Source organism: Nannobrachium achirus, assembly GCF_963921795.1.
Source record: "Nannobrachium achirus genome assembly, chromosome: 19".
Classification (NCBI taxonomy): Eukaryota; Metazoa; Chordata; class Actinopteri; order Myctophiformes; family Myctophidae; genus Nannobrachium; species Nannobrachium achirus.
The window spans coordinates 47995200-48017464 of record NC_137826.1 but is presented as its reverse complement, the minus strand read 5'-3'; the positions used below and the strand labels follow the sequence as shown (position 1 = coordinate 48017464).

Below are 22265 nucleotides of genomic sequence, written 5' to 3'. Positions count from 1 at the left end.
ACAATGGGGAATACAGAGATGTGCAAACAGAGACTCATTGCATGAGCAAAAACCTTCCAAAACACAGTGCATTTGCTGTTAGGAGCAATTTTGTATACATATATAAGCAGGGATCACTTGGTATAAATTGGTTGGTACAATTGGACGATAGTGAGGCTCAGTGAATGATCAGCTACTGTAGCAGTGAGGCTGGCATGATGTTTGTGAATGATCAGCTAGTTGTGAGGCTTAGTGAATGATCAGCTAGTTGTGAGGCTGTAGTGAACGATCAGCTAGTTGTGAGGCTGTAGTGAACGATCAGCTAGTTGTGAGGCTGTAGCGAATGATCAGCTAGTTGTGAGCAAGGGTGTTGTTGGCTGGATTATTCATGAAGCTTTCCCGGAAGAGAAAGATCCCATGATTGGCCGCTAGTTGCGCTGTTTTCCCCACGCGAGGTACCAAAACGATTTTTTTCTCCCCTGGACTCCATTCATTTTCCCCTTTGATTTTCTAAACTTAATAAACATCGTCATAAATACTTTATGGTTCCTGTCGCTAGTGAAAAACTGCCTTTCAATTACCATGATATGCGTTTTGTGCAAATATGGTCCCAAATTGACTGTGTTCTTCTTCGTGTGCTTTATTTCGGCAGTTGCACGTGACCGTTGGCAGCCAATAGCATTCCTTATGATTCCTGGGTTACCATTCAAACAATGATGGTGACACCCATACAAGCATAGAAACCAATGGCTTCGCACCGTCCATATATATATTTCTTTTACAGTCTATGGTTGTGAAGCTAACAGCAGGCTGGGCTGATGCTTCTCTTCCTCTCCAGTCAGGAGACAGTGACTGTACATGAGCAGCAGCACGCAGCAGAGCCCTGCACTTTATGCAAGGTGACAGCGAGCTGTCAGCACGCATCACGCTGCCTGCAAGCACTAGCAACAACCTGATATAACATCCATGGATCACACACACGCACGCGTGCACGCACACGCACATGCGCGCGCGCGCGCACACACACACACACACACACACACACACACACACACACACACACACACACACACACACACACACACACACACACACACACACACACACACACACACACACACACACACACACACACACACACGCGCGCGCGCGCGCGCGCACACACACACACACACACACACACACACACACACACACACACACACACACACTGCAAGGCCAGCACGAGAGAGAGAGAGAGAGAGAGAGAGAGAGAGAGAGTGAGAGTGAGAGTGTATGTGTGCGTGTGCGTGTGTGCGTGCGTGCGTGCGTGCGTGCGTGCGTGCGTGCGTGCGTGCGTGCGTGCGTGCGTGTGTGCGTGCGACAGAGAGACAGAAAGCGACAGGGAGCTGACAACTCCACTTGCCATGGAGGAGTGCAGAACAGAACATAACAGAAGAGAACACAGTGCCATGCTGCCGCTAGAACAGAGTAGCATGAAGCTAGCTGACACTACACACATGTACTGTACTTTACTGTAGGTCTATATGCTGATGATTAGCTGTTCAATCCCACTATAGCTGATCCACTTGTTCCTTCCACAGGCATATCAGGGGCTCACATGTGCCACTCTATTTGCTATGGCTCACAGCATGGCACTAAGAACACCTTCGTCTCTTGCAATTTGTCTATCCCCGGTTCGCTGGTTTTAACATCGAACAGTATTTTTCTCCCCAATTTAGGTGTTACAGTATTTTCGAGTGCTGTCAGTGTCACCACCAGGGGCGTCACACCAAATTCTGGGCCCTGGGTACAAGGATTCACTGCGGGCCCCCCATGAATGTTAACTATTGAAAAATAGCAGATATACAAGCTCACAGCGCGGCACCGAGTGCCGCGCTGTGAGCTTGTATATCTGCTATTTTTGAAAAATCGTGAAAATGTGTGCAAGAAACCTATGTCAAGGACCCCCAAGATGATATGTATTTGGCCACGGACCCCGATCTCAAAATATTTAGTTCCAGGGACCCCCAGAAGCAAAGTTTTTGTTAGAAATGTTCGCTTAAATAATACATATATTCAATGATTTTCACACATTTTCACAACTTTTCAAAAATAGCAGATCTACAGCAGAAGCTTGCAGTGCGGCACCATAGATAAAGTTATTAGGGCCCCTCCACCTTGGGCCCTAGTAACTCAGTCCCACTTTCCTACCCCTTGTGACGTCCCTGGTCGCCACTGCTGTTGTATCCTACCTAGCTAGATTGATATTCCTATGCATTTCTTATATTATTGTTAATGTACTGACTATCTTGCTTATTATAGTGATGTGTATTACCTGCTTATTGTAAGTCTCTTTGGATTCAAAGTGTCTGCTAAATGCCTAAACTGTAAACTGTAAACTGTTCCGACCTATAGCATGGAATTCGTCATTTTAGGGGCAAGGCCACTTGGCCTTTGTTGTTGTCCATTTTTTGAGGGCACAAAGGCCAAATGCCAGGGCAGGAAGGCAATCAAATAAAACAAGATTTTAGCCCGTATAAATAATTAATTGAATGCAAGGGTTAAGGATGATTCAAATTTGAATATGTATAACTATGAATCTGATCCATGCTCAGCCCTGCACCAATCAAAGTCACCGGAGTGGTTTAAAGATGGGGACTCTGGGGAGTTAAGAATTCTGAATCTCAACAAAAGACACTGGTGTCTGCATGACAAGAAAGAGACACTGGTGTCTACATATTGACAAGAAAGAGACAGACCAGTCAGCTGGTGCATAAAGGTCATGCCATTGGTTTGAGGGGCACAAGGCCAAACTGAGGGGCAACGGCGGCCATGGCCTCCCTGAAATTCCTGCCTGCTACCGACTCATCTGCTAGTGAGGAGCCCCCACTGGAAGGACGTAGAGCAGGGATTCCAAAACTTTTTTGCCTCAGGGCACGCCATAAATATTTTTTTTAATCCGAGGCACCCCTACATTATAATTGTCACTCCCAGCACCATATCGTCGTTGTCGGGTGGAAAATTTTTATGTCCAAAACCGTTCGTTTTGTATTTATCATCTATAAAATGTGCTAAACAAGTGAAAACAGAAGATCTACAAGCACACAACGCCTCGCATCGCGAGGCGTTGTGTGCTTGTAGATCGGCTGTTTTCACTAGTTTTGTGCGAAAGTCTTGTATGATGAAGCAGGGCTTTGCTTTACCAAAAGACATACAAACTTGAAACTTGGAGATACGAGGTTTCTGCCCGACAGTGACGATATTTTAGTAATTATGTTGCAAGGAACACGTTGAGATAATAGCCATTTTGGTTAGAAATGACTGAAAATAACTTTGTACTTCCAAGTTTAAAATGATACTAAATATTTCCTCAAGTGTCCAAATTCCAAATATTATCAAATGATCTCGCGGCACCCCTGGACTGCCGTCGCGGCACCCCGGGGTGCCCCGTCACCCACTTTGAAAACCCCTGACGTAGAGAGCCTTTGTCCTACTCCTCCCGTCCAACACTCCCTGCTGACAGGTGCCTGGCACCAGGTATTTTCAGATAGGGCTACCCGGACTAACACACATTAATATGGGGGTCCTTGACATGAAAATGTGTGAGAACCACTGGTTCAAACAATAATTCAATTACATTTTTGACTCATTGGACAACATACGTACACATACTCTATGGTGCTGAAGGTTTGATACTAGCGGGCACTGACAACAACAGGACAGCCACACTGTCTTTTGGCATGAAAACCCCAGCAGTATCCTGACATGATGCAGGCAGGCAATTCATACTTCAGAAACAACATCCACGGTACGTAACCCAGATTTAGATATGGAAGTCACAGCAGTGTCCTGTTAGGGCTCCATCCATCAGGTAGTGTGCTGTTTGGCATTATTGGTACACACTGTACTGTCATACTGTCAACATATCTATATATATACGATACATACAATGGAACAGGGTGGACCGTTACATTTTGTCACAGGTTCCCAAACTTTTCAGCTCAAGCCCCAAAAGCCACCACAAACCCTATATAATCCATTTTATCCACAGGAGGAAAACAAAGCAAAAAGAATTGTGAAAATAAATCACAATGCCTCGCATTGCGTAGCAATTTGAGCATGCAGATCAGCTATTTGCAAAATTGCTGCCTCTTTCTAAAGTAATATTTGACAATTCTTGAAGTATATACAGTAGGGGTGTAACAATAGTAACTGCATCGAAATATCATTTTTTAATAAAAAAAAAATCGAAGTATATCGAAATGAAAACAGATAAAATTGAATCGTATTGTTTGATTTACGAATCGAATCGAATCGGCAGTCAAATAATCGATTGTATCGTTACTACCTACTGTACTTGTGCATTGTATTTTGCATTTTTAAGGAAAAAAAATTATACATAGCTAGAACTTGTCCACTGAGTGTTGAGTGAGTTTTGCACATTAACCAAATCATCTGATAATATGCAAATCATCCGGGGACCCCCACCAGATAACTTGGGGACCTCCACTAACCACTGATACAGTACATACCTATCTGTAGGGCCTGGGTGTTGGCGTCTGCCTCCAATGGGTTGGACAAGGACGAGTCCTGTTTCTCGCTGGGTTCACTGTCAAAGCAGACACAACAGAGGTGTTGTTAGTGTTGGATGAAAGCCATACTCAATTCACTTTAATGCCTTAAAGAGGTGGTGCCATAGTTTTGTACTTTTTCTGTTTTTCATGTGTCTAGGAGGTTGAAAGTACATCATTGGGCCCCCTGGTGTGGTTTTTATGAGCAAATATGTATTCTCTTGGTATTTTTTTTTCTCTCTTGGAGGCCGCCACCTTGTGGTCAAAAGTGTCAGTTAAAAAACACACATACTTAGTGGTAAATAAATGGTAAATGGTGCATTTATATAGCGCTTTTATCCAAAGCGCTTTACAATGTGCATTACATTCACCCATTCACACACACAGTATCAACTCCTCCCCTAATTACCATTCACCCAACACTGTGGGGTGTGGCTAACTTCAGCTGGGTTACCACCCACCATGACATCCATGCATACTTAATGAACTGGGGGTGTGGCCACATAAAAACCCAATTTTAACTCTTTCTGTATACTTTTTTGGAAAAAATCTTCCTCCTAGTATAATCACCAGTAAGACTCCCTAATCGGGACATAAGCGACCGTAGGTGGCTTATCTCCACAAATAGGGCAAAAATGTGTTTTTCCAAAATCTTCCTGATCCATGTTGATGACATGAGTGTAGACATGCTGTGTAGTGATATTCGTGATTTTAGGGCAAAAACTGTAGGAGCAGTGTCCAAAAATGTGTTTTAAAAATCGGCCTGAAGGTGGCGCTAGAATAGGGCCATGTGAGAAATGAGGGGTGGGGTCTCCGCGTTGCCTTTGCGGACGAATAGGTACCGGCCCCGGCTCTCCCGGACGCTCCTAGCCCGAGTTGCGGCATTTTATGTGCGCTGCAGTGGCAGGGGGTCCTCCACTGGGGGCGCCACCGCTTTTGCATCCGTTCTGGAGCACCAGGAGTCGGTGGTCCCCGGGAATTCCCCGTGAGCAGCCCCGTTGGGGTGGTCATTTGGTCATTTTTGCACATTTGGTCATTTTTTACATCTGGGGGTCCCCCAGGCCTGGGGCTCCAAAATCTGGCATGGATCGGGTCAACGGGTGCGGAGATATAAGCAGGGAAAAAGTGTGACGTGTGAGCACATTTGGTCATTTTTTACATCTGGGGGTCCCCCAGGGACCTGGGGGTCCCTGGGGCTCCGGGGGTCCTTGGAGGTTGTAGTTTGGCAGTCAAGGAGTGTGTGTGTGCAAAATTTGGCATGGATGGGGGCAACGGTTGTGGAGATATGAGCAGGGCAAAAGTGTGACGGACGGACTGACTGACCCACAGACAGCCGGTGGAGGTTTCTACAGTAAGTAGCTCCCTACGGTCGCAATAATACCTGATAATCATGTTTTAGAGGGTGGAAAAATCATGGCACCACCTCTTTAACCACTTAAGACCTGAAAAATGTCTTCTAAATCCTATTGGTTTTCTGTAAAACATTTCTTTATCCGTGGTGCTCAACGCTTTTAATGTCAAGGACCCCTAGAATGACATGCATCTGAAAACATTTAGCAGACCCTCCAACCTGTGAGCAGTGGCTGCATGAGCATAATTTAAGATTGCAAGAAACACTATTCCTCGAAAAATGGGAGAAATGGACTGAATATAGAAACCAACAGGACATCACCACTAACAATGGACATTAATTAATGGAATATGATGCTTGATAATATATTAGAAACCCCTGCACTGTAACTGTACATAAAAATCTGCAAATAAAATTCAAGTTTAAAAAAATAAATAAACTCGCTCCGCTTCTTGACAGAAACGGTTCCATTTTACAGAAGAAAAGAGCATTAGTGACGACCAATTATGTGAAGATTTAGGGTTGAAAATGTGCGAAGTGCCCCTTTAAATCGTCATTGTCGGGTGTCCAAAAACCTTCCTTTTTAGACATTTTAAAAACGATTTTGAATGGTGAAAATGTATGATGAACCGTACACATTTGAAACTTGGAGATACGACAGTGACGAAATGGTTGAACAGTTGTCAGCAGTGCAATGAGTGCAGTACTGTATGGCTGGTGTAAGATGACTGCTGCATGCATGGTGATTCAAAGTGCCAGCATACAATACTTCCACAGGGATCCAGTGCTGCACGCATTCTATAGGACCACAGGGCTTCAAGCCTCTCAAATACAGACCGTAGACAATGAACATGTGTGTGGTGAAGAAGGTACAGTACTCATGCACTTTATAGTCTAATGTAAATCTGTTCCCTCGCACAATGCACAGCGAAACTCTTCCACCTTGTTCACATGGACTCTGCTCTTGAATGTCACCGAGGCCAATGTCATTTGGCAGATACAGTGACTTATTCAGAGTCACGAAAACCAGCTTGGTTTGCGAGTACGACCCCAAAAGTGGTCTAGGAGGGGATGTGGAGGAGTAACAAAGTTTAAATCCAGGGGGAAAAGAGAGAGAGAGAGAGGGATAACCACCTTACATACACAAATAAGGATTTATTTTCAAAGGAAAGAAAAACCACTGAGACGATAATAATAACAAAAAAGTTATTTTCTAATGAACAACAAACTGGACCAAACTAGGCTAAAAATGACTTCTGAGTGAAGCGGTCAGTTATGTAAGTAGGGAAAGTTCAAAAACATATCGTCGTTGTCGGGTGGAAACCTTGTATCTCCAAGTTTCAAATGTGTACGTTCTTTCGCAAAGTAAAGCCCTGCTTCATCATACAAGGCCGTCACACAAAAGTAGTGAAAACAGCAGATCGGCTGTTTTCACTAGTTTAAATCATTTTTAAAATGATAAATGCAAAACGAACGGTTTTGGACATACAAGGTTTTCATCGGACAATGACGATATACTCTCCACATATATATGAGACACATTTAACCAGACAACGCAATAACACCTTGAGGTAGTGACTGGGATACAAGTAATGTACCTACAGTATGTACAACTTTAAGGTACTTTTACATTACTTGAATATTTCCATTTTACAAACTGTATACGCTACATCAACTCAACACTACATCTCAGAGGCAAATATTTTAACTTCTTAACCACACAATAATTATTTGAAAACTTTTCTGGTGACTTTGCATATTTGCGTTAATAAAACCCTTATTCTACTTGAGCTATTCGATCTACAACCTCACAACTTTCATAGTCTCTCGATCGTCTCCAGGCAGACTTTTGACACGGTTTTCAAATGCCTCCATCGTACAGTCTGCACAAAGATTATCCGTGAGTAAAGTGAACATTGTGGAGGGTTAGATTCTCACCCGCGGCGGGACCGGAGCATCGCGGCAGGTTAGATATTCACCCGCGTTAGCTGAGGTTAGGGTTAAGGTTTGGTTTAGGTGCTACCTCCCGGCGCTCCGTATCGTCGGCATTTCACCTGCGTCCCTTGAGGGGCCGCGGCCCCCCTCCATGGGGATGCGGGACAGAACGGGGCCGCAAAAAGATCTCACCCTCCCTCAAAGTGAATGTCTTTCCCGGTTTGTGGAATAGTCGGCCACAGGAGACTCCAGTACAACTACCACAACCACTGGTGAAAAGAGTAGGCTAAGTTCTACCCACGTTAAGGACAGACAGACATCCCATCACGTCCTTTGACTCGCTACCAGACCTGTACCTACGGGGGTGACTTGTAGCTCGGTTTGCTCAGAGTGGTGTATTTTTAGGGAACAAAAGCAGGTGTGTTAGTCCTACTCTGTCCCGTTCTGTTGGCTGAGGTTATTAATACCGGAACATCTGGGCCACCCAAGGGGCATCGTTCATCACCGTGCCAGGGCGCTGCCACTGCCGCAGCCGGAGCCATCAATTTAACTCTGAGAGTTAAAACAATAAGACCGGGAACGCATTATTACTTTAAGCATTGTTTTATGCTTTAACCAGTGAAAAACACTGCGAGCTTATAGATCTGCTTTTTTTTTTTTTTTGCAAGTCTATCTTTGACCTAGGGCATTAACGACTTGTGATTTTTGCAAGTCGACTCGACTCAGTAAAAAGTTGAGTTGAAGTCGACTTTATCGTTTGATGACGTCATCACATCACACACGACCCCCCGATTATTTTGGGGGGTCCCCAGATGATTAACTTAATGTGAAACATTGTTTTCTCACTCAAAGGTAAACAAACCAACATAAAGTTTAAGTGTATAGAGGGTATCTGCACATTTCTAAAGTGACTTTTTAAGGACTTTTTTAATACCTCTAAAATGACAAATTAAACATTGTCCAAATTGTCAAATATATAGAGGCAGAAATTGTGTGAAGATGGCCGATCTACATGCTCACAGCATGTAGATCTGCTATTTTCACAATAGAAAGTATTATTATTATTATTATTATTTTCAACTTTGACTTTCGACTTTCTCTGGTGGGAGTCGACTTGTGTAATGAAGTCGACTGAGTCGACCTACTTCTGACCCGATTATGTAAATGTCTTCTAAATCCTTCTAGGGTTTTGAAAAATAATAATGTTTCTATATCAGTGGTTCTCAAACTTTTTCATGTCAAGGACCCCTAGAATAATATGTATTTGTTAAAAGCATTAAATGATTCTAGGCCTAAATGGGTTAAAGGGAGCCAAGAGCAGCGGTGTGGCAGGGGAATTGGAGGCGCTCTTCTGTGACCGTTATTGTTACACCTGCTTTTTGGTACCAGGGATCACACACTGCTGTACCGCTGCCAATACCATGTATGAAAGCACGGCCCGTACTTCCTTTTAGACCCTCCAAACCTTTCTTTTTCGTTAAGGCAAGGGTTCCCTAACTTTTCAGTGCTACAACCACACCAAAATCATCATATTTAAACTGGGAGAACCCCACCCTGACAAGCTCTTGGAGTTACGTTTAGTTTGACTCGGTTCCACAGATAACTATTGCAAAAATAGCCGAACTATAAGCCCACAACGCCTCGCGCTGCAAAGCTATTTTCACAATGTTTGTATCTTTCTTATGTAATATTTGACAATTTGGTGTTAAAAAAGGATCTTAAAAGTCCTTATATTATCACTTTAGAAATATGCAGACACTCTGTATACACTTATACTGTATGTTGTAGGTTACAGTGCTTGACGAATCATCGTTATTTAGTGCTACTAAGACCCTATTCTGGTCATGTCATTCGGCAAAAAGTGGCAGATCTACAAGAGCGTTTAGATCGGCTAATTTTGGCAAAGATATTTGGAGTAGAGGGGGAACGGAGCGGATCAAGTGGGGTTAGGGACGGGTTAGGTTTAGGGACTTCTGCAGGCATTTAACTGGTTTATGCTGTTAATTACTTCAACAGGTACTCTAGCCAAAGTATTCGAGAGGAAAGGAGAATTCATCAATACATCTGGGGCTTGTTGATTATGACGGATAACGCATGAAAAATTCAGTATCATGAGGTCAAAAATATATTCAATATATCTTGTAATTAATCAAAACATAATTTCCCATTTCCATCTAGGAATTTCTTGCAAGTTGATGAGTTCAGGTATTTTATAATTGCACATAGCACTCTAGGTGAATGTCTTAGTATCTCAGTTTTTGCATGTATATACGTTTATTTTAAAGCCTTTTATTAAAAAAAACTCTTATGTAATCGCAACATGTATGTAAAAGTAACAGTTTTGGACATATGACATATTTCCACCAACAATATATGTAAATCTTTTTTCTTGTTATTTTTTTCCCCTCTATCCTGCATATCCACCAAATGTCCGTCTGTCGGTCCGATGTCTGTCTGATATACCTGACATCACTGATACTAAACAGTGCCCTTATTTGGAGATAACTGATACCGCTGCCTTTACTACTGTCAGTGTTGATTTCCTTGACTAAAACTATGACGACATTTTTTTGTCAACTGAGTTTAACTTTATATAACTTTATATAGTTATGGTGCCCGGTGGGAATGGAGCTTAAATACCATACTTCTATCCTTTCTCTTCTAAGGCAGTGGTTCTCAACCTGTGGGTCGGGACCCCCAGGGGGGTCCCCAATTTATTTTGGGGGGTCCCCAGATGATTAACTTAATGTGCAGCATTGTTTTCCTCACTCAACAGTAAACAAACCAACATAAAGTTTAAGTGTATAGACTATAGAGGGTATCTGCACGTTTCTAAAGTGTCAATTTAAGGACTTTTTAAGACTCTAAAATGACAAATTAAACTTGGCCAAATTGTCAAATATTAGAGGCAGAAATTGTGAAAATAGCCGATCTAAATGCTCACAACGCCTCGCAACGTGAGACGTTGTGAGCATGTAGATCAGCTATTTTCACAATAGAACCGTGTTATACAAAATGTAATGCCTCAACTCTTAGTGCTCGTCAGGGTGGGGGGCCCCAGTAAAAATAGGATTTTTGGGGGGTCGCAGCCTGAAAAGGTTGAGAACCACTGTTCAAAGGGAAACTACAAAAAAAATTAAAAAATAATGAAGAGTTGCAATCTTTTTCACTCACTGCTTTACACCTGTAAACCTGTGATGTGAGCATGAAGCTAAACCTCTGACTCCGATCCAGTGTCTGGTCTAGTCTGGTTTCGCCCAGATATTCACACCGTGGGCTGAGCCGCCATGAACTGCAGCTTGTGATTATCGCTGAAAAGATAATGTTACTCACCTCTAATTCACTAGACATCTTAAGAGCGTTTCCTTTGCTAATGGGCCTGCCCCTCCCCCGAGGGCCCGGAGGCTACCTACACCTCTGTACAGTACACACCTGTTTTAATGACAGGATGGCAGACCTGTGTACTAGCATATCTTCCAGAGACCTGAGAATGGCTGGGCTAACAGTCAGTCTGTACGTGCCAGGTCTCATTCTAAAGGCAGGGGTCTTCAACGTTTTTTAGGCCAAGGACCCCTTTGTTGAGAGAGAGATGAAGCAGGGACCCCCACAACATTCCTGAGCTCAACATTCCTTGGGCTAAAAACGGACCCACAAAACTGTGAATTAGTGTTTTCAGTAATAATAAACGTTCTGTAATAGTAAACTTGACCGTTCACTCTGTACTTAGTTTTCCCCTCTACACCAAACCTCTTTGCAGAAAATGTATATATATATATATATATATATATATATATATTTTTTTTTTTTTTTTTTTTTTTTTTTTTTTTTTTGCTTAAGTTCTCTTAATATGGACACTAGGCTTCAAGCGGTTCATATATTTAAAAAAAAAGAAGAAGTTTATATCAAACAGAGATTTGGAGGACCCACCGTAGTAACTCTGAGGACGCCCTAGGGGTCCCGGACCCCCTGGTCCAACCGGTTCCGCTCTTTTTTTTACCGCCTATCATTTTGAACCAGTTCAGAGTGTTTCCACTGAAAATGAATCTGTTCAGAACCCTAAAAGTTTGTTCGGAAATCCAAGAAAATGACTGGCAACCAAAATGGGCGTGTCGTTGTTGTACAGTCGCAGATACAAACAACGGCAAAAGCACGCAAAATAAGCCGACCGGGGACTCCCACACTCGAACCATCCTGACAAGCATTTGGAATGTAGAGTTCAGGCATACTTTTTTTTTTCAGAATCTTTATCCCACGATTTTGTAACCCATTTTTCACTCAGTGCCAAATGCCTAAGCTGTAATCCTGGGCTCTGCTCTCCCTCTGCCCACCTGGGGAGAGCCCCGAACTGAGCTCATGCTTCCTTCAGTGAATTAGTCCATGGGCCATACGAGATGTCACTCTCTGAAAGGTGGCAAAGGTCACCATGCATTTTTGAAAAGCTCTATATCTGTAGATTATATTTTGGTATGATAACCCTTTCTGAGACACAGCTAAGTTGGTGTTATCAGCTGCTAAAGTCGGTGTCCCATTAACTTTACTATACAGGAAAAAAAAGCAAAAACAAATCTGCTTTAAAGGAGTAGTTCACCCCCAAAATGTTTTTTTTTTCTATTGATTACTCATGCCATGGAGACTAGAGTTCAATAATATTTTTAGTTTTTTGTCGCATTCCTAAGACAAAAATGTGATAACAATAAATGTACCCCCATTTGTTCCCCCAAAGACCCAGTGAGGAGTCAGAACATTGTGTATGCTAAACGCTATCACATACGGGCTTCTTTAGAAGCCTTGAGGGCTTTACCTGGTGTTAGGCCTAATAATAACAGAAATGAATCACAGGAATCGAAAATCGAAACCTAAAAAAAGAGAACGTCTTGAAAAACGGCCGCTCAGGGGAGAAGCGGCCGGCCGATAAAAATAACACCAGTGGAGGAGGAGTGAACAAAAGGGGCTGATCTCTCTCTCTCTCTCTCTCTCTCTCTCTCTCTCTCTCTCCCAGGGGTGTCACAAGGGGGGGAAAGTGGGACTGAGTTACTAGGGCCCAAGGTGGAGGGGCCTTCATTATTTAGCGATTGAAAAATAGCAGATCTACAAGCTCTGTAGATCTGCTATTTTTGAAAAGTCGTGAAAATGTGTGCAAATCTTTGAATATGTGTATTTTTCAAATGAACATTTCCTAACTCAAATTTAGCATCTATGGGGGTCCCTGGAACTAAATATTTTGAGATGGGGGTCCGTGGCCAAATACATGTCATTTTGGGGGTCCGTCACATGAAAAGGTCTGAGCACCACTGACATAGAAACACAACATTTTTCATTAGTTAAAGCACAAAATAATGCATAATTCCCAGTCTAAATGGCTTAAACCCACTCCCCCTATGAAGAACATTCGTGGGGGGACTGCAGTGAATCCGAAGAAGAAGAAGAAGAGAAGGATTTTCCTACATCATCCCACAAGGGAAATTCAGTTTTCAGCTTAACCCAGCTGAACCCAGTGCTGCCCACAAGGAGCGCAAGGGGAGGGGAGCAGTGATAGCTGGAGCGGGGAATCGTACCTGCGACCTCTGGGGCCTCCGGAGTCCTAGGTCACTATCACTGCTTAGTGAATCCTTGTACCCAGGGCCCAGCATTTGGTGTGACACCCCTGCTCTCTCTCTCTCTCTCTCTCTCTCTCTCTCTCTCTCTCTCTCTCTCTCTCTCTCTCTCTCTCTCTCTCTCTCTCTCTCTCTCTCTCTCTCTCTCTCTTCTTGAATCAATATTTGCCCTGCTGGAATGATGGAGTGTTGATAGCGCCTGGCCGATGCCCTTCACACAGCCCTCTCTCTCTCTCCGCTGGGATGACCTCCCGGGACGCCCAGGACCACCACAGGCCACAGGACAATGCCCTCCACCGTCCGCAAAGTCAAGCCCCCCGACTTTGGACCATTATGTGGAACCTTAAATCACGTTGGCCTGTTATCAATTTACAATCAATTTACAATTTAGGCGTTTAGCAGACGCTCTTAATCCATAAGGTTATCATCTATAGTGCAGTGTTTCTCAACCACTGTGCCGCGGACCATTGGTGTGCCCTTTGAAATTTGACAGTGAAGTCACAATTTAAGGACTTTTAAAACCTTTTTAATACCCCAAGAAAGAAAGGAAAAAAAGACCATTACTGCATCAAAAGTAATCAACAAACTATATGAAAACTGGTAAAACATTGGCCAAATTGTAAAATAATATAAGAAAGAGGCAAACATTTTGAAAATAGCCACACACACACACCGTATATCTACAGTAGGCCTGGGATCTGGGATTGACAAAAAAAAGTGTGTGGGGCGATCATGAGCTGAATGACAAGAGATGTGTGTGTGTGTGTGTGTGTGTGTGTGTGTGTGTGTGTGTGTGTGTGTGTGTGTGTGTGTGTGTGTGTGTGTGTGTGTGTGTGTGTGTGTGTGTGTGTGTGTGTGTACAGTGTACAGTAGCGTACAGGACGTTATGTACACAGACTGGTTGAGCCAGCACAGTACCCGCCATTATGTTTCTGAAGGCTTCTTTGTCATGTTATCACATGTCGATAAAAACACTAAACAATGGTTGCACTGGCTGGGAGAAAAGGCCTTCCCTGCCTGGAGGTGTGGCGTGTGTTTTGTAATCGTTATATTTGAGCTGTGAAGCGCTGCACATCTATTGCAACCAGACTGTCTGTCTACAAAGTATGTACAGTAAGCAGGGACGTGCTGGCCATTGGGAAAAGCGGGACAACTCCCGAACGGCCGGTTCATTCCTGGCCGGTCCAGGCCGGTCATTAGGAAAAGAAAGTAAATAAAATGTCAGCCTTTGTTCCATTTTGGGGGCTGGGCAGCCAACAAAGTAAATCGTCACTGTCGGGCAGAAACCTTGTATCTCCAAGTTTCAAATTTGTAATTTTTTTCGCAAAGCAAAGCCCTGCTTCATCATACAAGGCCGTCGCACACAAGAAGTGAAAACAGCAGATCTACAAGCACAACAACGCCGTTGTGTGCTTGTAGATCGGCTGTTTTCACTAGTTTAAATCATTTTTAAAATGATAAATACAAAACAAACGGTTTTGGACATATAAGGTTTCCACACGACAACAACGAAATATAACACATGTAATTGGCCCACTGGCTTGTCACTTTGTCACAATCTTTGAGTAGCAGCAGTGCTATACAGAGAGAGCTCTCTCTATAGCGCACAATGAGGGCCTCTCCAACTCTTTTTCCCGGGCTGAAGCAGGGGCCCAGCACGTCCCTGACAGTAAGTATGTACAGATGTGCCGGTTCAACTCTTCAGTATTTACTGCTATTTCCCTAAAAACCTCCTGCAAATGCATTTTTTTTCACATGTTTCTTTCCCTGTTTTGCCTCTGTAACTTTTATGGAGAATGGAGCATAGTTTTGCAGAAACTCACAAATGGCAAGAAAACACTCCATTCCCATTGAAAAGCAGAATCCACCTTGATAGGTAGATTTAAACACCTCAGAGAAGGTCATAAAAATAGCAAAAATAGCTGATCTACAAGCTCAATGTATAGCAAATCCCCTGAAAATCTACTGTGTTGCCAATGGCAGGAGGATGTGTGACGTTTTGAAATGGCACATCTGCATGCCGCTCTGTGCAAATAAGGCCACTAGAGGGTGCCGAAGCAGACCAGACAGCTCAAAGTAAATGAGTCATGCAGCCCAACTGCACACCTTGTTCTCGACCTGCTGTGAGAGGGGAAAGTTAAAGGAGAAGAGACAAGTTATTTTCCCTTCCCCCAGGGGAGGGGAAATTGATTTCATGGCTCCAGCCAGCGGATGGCTGCTCACAGCGCCGGCGGGCCGTATACGCAGACTACGCAGACTGCGTAAGGCCCCTGCCGACCAAAAAGGCCCCCACCGCCCCCTCCTTAGCAGAAAAGAACTAGTGCTGCATGGTTAATCGTTTTCAAACCGAAATTGCGATGTGAAATCTCGCGATTAGCGAATCGCAAAGGCTTCCCTAGCAATATGGAGACGTTTTAATTTTAGAAATCCCTTCATAATTGACTAAGCAATGATCAAATCAAACTGTGGTGACTTTCTTTGCTTCCGCGCATCGCCACACCGCTGAAAGTGAAAGTGAATGTGATGTTTTGGCACAGTGGCCACTGTGCAGGACTCTGCCACAGCGTGGGAACTAGGGGTGCTGCAGGTGTTCCAGCACCCCTATGGGGAAGTTTTCATTTTTTATTTAAATAAGAAAAGAACAAATCAAACATAGCAAAAATACGTTGCCTGTTGTTGTCGTTTTTTATTTATTCATTTATATATTTTTTATATATATATATATTTCCATTATAAAATGGATTAAAAAATGCTAAAAAATATTAGGCCTATTATTTTTGCCCCATAGCAGAATCATGCTTAGGGCCCCCATGGGCCCAGAAACGGCTCTGGCTGCTCAGATGGCTATGCTGAGCACATGAGGCGGTGACTCAGAGGAGTACTACTGACATATTGCTTTGCTTCGACTTTTGTGTTTTAAAAAAAAAAAAAGACTCACACAAAAACACCAACGCACAACCCATCCATGTTTAAAACCCTAACTGGCATCTTTAAAGGAGCTACAGTCAACATTTTCTTGAAAAACCGACGCTAAAATAAAAAGAATGTTTCGAAAATATTTGATAAAAAAGATTAACTCACTTAGTGCCAAACGACTTTCAGATCAATTATCTCACTATGGACTTCCCTGCCAAGCGACTTTTACTTTTTTTACATTTCTTTTTTTTTTTTTTTTTTTTGAAAATTTATTTTTGGACCCCATTAAATCTAGTAAACATGATTTCAATCGCGATTTAGCATGTTCCACCCCCATACAACCCCATCTTTCATACAGGGCAGCCATCTTTGCTTACATAACATGTAAAACATAATGGCTATTTTCTCAAGAATGCCTGAACGGATTTCCAATCTGATTTTTTTGTTTGAAAGCTGTGAACAGCTTGCACAAACATGGTGCATGATCTGTGCATGGGCGTGCATGATCTGTGCACTATAAATTACATGGAAGTCTATGGAGACTTATGGCAGGGAGATCCCAAAGAAGGCAGATTTAAATGGCAGTAAATGTGTTAAGCTTCATATATGTGTTTCTATTCAAAAATGACCACAAAAAGCGTAAAATAATGAGAAAAATAATCGTTTTGGCCGTTGTCAGGCCGACTTTGTTTATATCCCTCTTCTATTCTTTTACATGGATTGATAAGGGATGTAAACAAAGTCAGCCTGACAATGGCCAAAATGATTATTGTATCATTATATTACGCTTTTTGTGGTCATTTTTGAATAGAAACACGTATATGAAGCTTAATCTTTTTTATACAATATTTTCGAAACATTATTTTAGCGTCCATTCTTCAAGAAAAAGTTGACTATAGCTCCTTTAATATTAAGAGTTGTAGGTATTGCCTTTTTAATAAGACAAGCAATATCATTAAATCCTAAGGGGGTAATAATCACCCAGCCCTCCCTCTCCCTCTCCGTCTCTCTCTCTCTCAGTCTCTCTCTCTCTCTCTCTCTCTCTCTCTCTCTCTCTCTCTCTCTCTCTCTCTCTCTCTCTCTCTCCCTAAAGCAGTACTTAGCGATCTCCATTGTTGACAGCAATAAGCTAGTGAGGCCTTATACACAGAGATGCATTGTGGAGCGCTCTAAGATGATCCATTTTACACACTATATTACCACTCAGGATGCAACCACTTAAACCCCCCCCCCCCCCAATGCTCAATAAGCATTGGGCTTATCAAGATTGTTATCGAGCATATAGCGGCCCATGATGTCATGTTTAAACAATCAAGACAAGAAGCGATCAAGAAATTATTACAGTACGATTCATAATATAAAGCCATTTAACACAAATGAATGATTGTTTTAATGATATTTTGTGATTTCCCTAAAATTTTCCCTGAAATTTCACAACAACTGACCAATACAAAAAAGGTACCAGTACGGTTCAGAATTTGTCGTCTCAAGTCTTTCCACAAAATATTAGAAAAGGCTCAATAGTGGGCTCGATAAAAGCCCGGCTCAATAAGCAGGATCGATAAGGTGCTCATTATCAATACAAATTAACGAGCCACCCACTCTGACTGTGAAGCTCGATCAGTTCAGTATAGAGATGGGATAATAAAAATCTAAATATCTTTTTCAAAAATATTGATAATTTTTTTTGTGGAAAATAATGATGTCACAAGAGGATGGATTCTGAACTTCCCACAGCTCTCCTAGGAGACTTGGACTGAGTAGGAAAAAAATGTGATATTTTATCATGAACATTAGTGAGGACCTATTATATGAAGACAGGTTGAAAAGTGGTGAACTACTCCTTTAAGTAAAGACTTTACACCACCTCATAAAAAAAAAAAAAGGAAAAGCTCCCTATACTGCGAACCGGATCCCATCGTTCATTTCAAAGATCTGTTCAAAAGACTCGGTACGTTCGTGAAGGTCCCGCCTCTAGTTCAGTGTGAAAACACATCAGATGGCTTCTTAGTTCTTACCTCTGTTCTTCCTCGTGGCCGTCGCTGAGGCGCTCCTTCACCTCCTGATGCTCCTCCTCCTTCTGCTCCTGCTCCTCCTTCTGCTCCTGCTCCTCCTCCTGGTCCCTGACCTCCTCCTGTGTCGTCTCCTCCTGTGTGGTCTCCTCCTGGCCCAGCTCCTTGGCCTGATGCTTCAGCATCTTCTCATACTCCTCAATCTGCTGCTTAAGTGCTTTAATTGTCATTTCTGACACGCACGCACGCACGCACACGCACGCACACACACACACACACACACACACACACACACACACACACACACACACACACACACACACACACACACACACACACACACACACACACACACACACACACACACACACACACACACACACACACATGCACACACACACACATTAGATTTTCCGCTGAAGAGAAGCAACGTGTTGATGTATATTTCAGTTAATTGTTAATATGTCATAGTGTACAGCAGTGTTTCTCAAACTTTCACATTTCAAGGTCTTCCCCTTGAAACGGGTTAATTTGGTTCCATTTGTACACTGTCAGAGTTACAGACTTGTATGGGCCAATTTAGAACCCCCTAAAGGAACCCACAGGGTCCCTGGAATCCACTTTGAGAACCACTAGCAACAATAGGAGAGAATTCTAGCCCTTCTTTCTGTCCTTTTTGGGCCATTCTCTGTGTTCCTATACAATTCCCATGATGCAGTTGGCAGGTAAGGTACTTGGACTGGCTCACCCAATGCGGTCTGTGGTCGCCATTACATCAAACGGATTCATGTTTTGTGAAGTCAAGTCAAGTTTGGTCATAAAACACAGTGAACAAGGACAACGGCCACTGAGGGAGGCGGCTAAAAAAGCAGGAAGTACCGTATTTTCCGGACTATAAGGCGCACTTAAAAGCCTTTAATTTTCTCAAAAAACTACAGTGCGCCTTATAGTCCAGTGCGCCTTATATATGGATCATTCATTGACATTGACATTCCCTTTAGCACAGCTCCATCTGTTGGATGCATAACAGTTTGAAAATAGACCATTCATTGACAGTGCGCCTTATAGTCAGGTGCGCCTTATAGTCCAGAAAATACTGTAGGTGGTGCGGTTTTCATAAAAAGGTAAACTTTTTCAGCACAGCTTCGACAGCGTTTGGGAAAAGACACTACTAGTAGGGAATTCACCAAATATTAGAATATTGGAATATTCGAATATCAAAGTCACTATTCAACGTTGTTCACTGAAGTCGAATATTCACTTATCATTTTTTCATTGTTTTGTCTTTAAAAATATATATATATTTCTTCATGGTTTATAAAGCTTGGCTAGATATGAAGTCATAAGAACCCTGAAAAGCAATTGGAATTGTAGGTATTACATTTAATGTGACTCGGTTCCGCAGATAAATATTGTGAAAATAGCAGATCTACATGCTCATTGTGAGCATGTAGATCGGCTATTTTCACAATGTTCGCCTCTTGCTTACTTAATATTTGACAATTTGGCAAGTTTGGCCAGTCCTGTCGAATATTCAACTATTCGAATACTTTGAGGTCGAATAATTTGAATACTAAAAATCACTATTCGTGAATACCCTACCTACTAGCCTTACAATACTAACTAGAGATACTGTTCCTACGAAACAGTGTGGGCTCGCATGGAACACCATGTATGGGCACAAAGATCTACCCTTTGGCTGCTCCTCATTGGCTAAGGGCCCTGCTTTTGTACTGTCTGTGTTTTCTTTTTTAGGAGAATAACCTTGGTCTATAAGTTTTGGTATAACATACTGATATAACATACTGGTCTGGAGCCCACGTGTTGTGGTTATTTACGTATATCAGGTCGCACTTGTTGGTGGTGATGTCACCAAGAACGCTGCTCCTCATTGGCCTTTGTACTGTCGGTATTTTTTATTTTTATTTTTTATAGAATAGAATAAACTTGGTCTATAAAGTTTTGGTATAACAAACTAGCGTTGGGGAAGTTAAAATTATTTGTGACTGAGTTACGTAACTAAGTTACATTTTGCTGTAACTTGCTGGTAACTGAGTTACATTCATATTTCTGTAACTCGTCAAGTAACTGAGATACCTTTTGGGTCATTTTTGGCTCAAGTTACAAGAAGTTACAAGCAAAGTTATAATTTTTGTTTTGTTAAGATTGACGATCAAATGTCCTCAACAGATCATAATTTTCTTCCTTTTTTAACTTTATATTAGGAACACAAATGTTTACTAAAGAAAATGTCAACCTTTTTTAAATTAAACATAAAACTCAGTTGAGAGGCATATTTCTGCTGGCATGTGACTTTTTTGGGGGGATATTATATTTTGTTTCATGTACACCAAATGCACATTCTCAATTTAACGCTGAATAAAAAAGTAATTAAAGTTACTTTTTCTATGTAACGTGAAACTTTAAAAGTTACATTTCTCCAGGGCTATAACTTTAACTTGATCAAGTACACTGCCATGGTGAGTTACTTGTAACTGTACAAGTTACGCTTTCAAAGTAACTTCCCCAACAGCGAGCCCACAATGAGATTATGATGAACATCGTGTCTTTTACCCTTTAAGATTCACCACAATATGGACGATTACCGCCACGATGGGGAACAGACTTCCTTCACAACAACATGGCAGCGAGCCCGCCTGCTCCAGCCTCAACACTGCGGTCGCTCTGTGAGTTCACACATTCTGTGGTCGGCTAAAAACACTGATTGCTTTTGTCAGTCTTCCTGGTCGAGCAGAAACGACGGGAGAAAATGTGGGTATAAAGCGACCTACGAGGCTGTTATTCGACGTGAAAATGGAACCAATCTAAATTCTAAATTGCCAGGAGCCTCTATGTTTATTCACGTCCGTCCGTCCGTCCGTCCGTCCGTCCATCCGTCCGTCCGTCCGTCCGTCCGTCCGTCCGTCCGTCCGTCCGTCCGTCCGTCCGTCCGTCCGTCCTTCCCTTCGCAACTCTGGAGAATCATTATCCCGATTGGCTTCACGTTTGGCAGGTGTGTCGCTGAGGAGCCAGGGTCGAGTGGTGTCGAATGTGGAGTCGATCAGATGAGTGTTTTTTTGGAGAGAACACTTCCAACGGCCACACCAAACAGGTACACCACTGATATAGTCATGAACACCAGGCTTTCCCCCGAGAAAGCCTGGTGACACGAGGTTAGGCCAATGCTGGTGAAAACAAAACAGCGAGAGAAGCACTTCCGCGTTGGGCCTCGACTCAGCTCCGGTAGGAAAAACGTCCTCGCGCCACGGACCGCACTCTGAGAACGACTGGTGCAACCAACGGAGAGTGTAATGAATAACAGTTACAACCAAGTTGCTTAACTCATCTACTGCGTGAAAAATAGACTCTGAACCCCTAATTGCTCCCGGTGAGTAGGTTGGTGCCTTGCATGGTTTCCTCCGCCGCCGGTGTATGAATGTGTGCGTGAATGGGTGAATGTAATGCACAATCTCTGTAAAGCGCTTTGGATAAAAGCGCTATATAAATGCACCATTTACCATTTACTGCCATTTAAATATGCCTTCTTTGGGATCTTCCCGCCATAAGTCTCCATAGACTTCCATGTAATTTATAGTGCACAGATCATGCACGCCCATGCACAGATCATGCACCATGTTTGTGCAGGCTGTTCACAGCTTTCAAACAAAAAAATCAGATTGGAAATCCGTTCAGGCATTCTTGAGAAAATAGCCATTATGTTTTACATGTTATGTAAGCAAAGACGGCTGCCCTGTATGAAAGATGGGGTTGTATGGGGGTTGAACATGCAAAATCGCGATTGAAAAAAAAAAACCCTTTTTTTTTTCTTTTTTTTTTCAAACTCGTCATACTCGTCATAAGCAGAGTGGACACATAACTATAACTCGTCAAACTAGTCATAAGCAGTGGATGAGTTAATGTGCAC

At 42.6% G+C, this 22265-nt stretch overlaps 1 protein-coding gene across 1 annotated transcript in view; it reads right to left on the bottom strand.

Moving 5' to 3' along the window:
• Positions 1-22265, bottom strand: part of cux1a (cut-like homeobox 1a) — a gene marked incomplete at its 3' end in the record, with an annotated part of 345673 nt that overhangs the window by 98103 nt on the left and 225305 nt on the right. Inside the window, exons 6-8 of the mRNA XM_080749517.1 lie at positions 18457-18572; positions 8286-8341; positions 4494-4570 (exon numbers count right to left, since the gene is read on the bottom strand). Coding sequence (XP_080605643.1) covers positions 4494-4570; positions 8286-8341; positions 18457-18572 — 249 coding nt within the window. The remainder of the gene's footprint in view (positions 1-4493; positions 4571-8285; positions 8342-18456; positions 18573-22265) is intronic.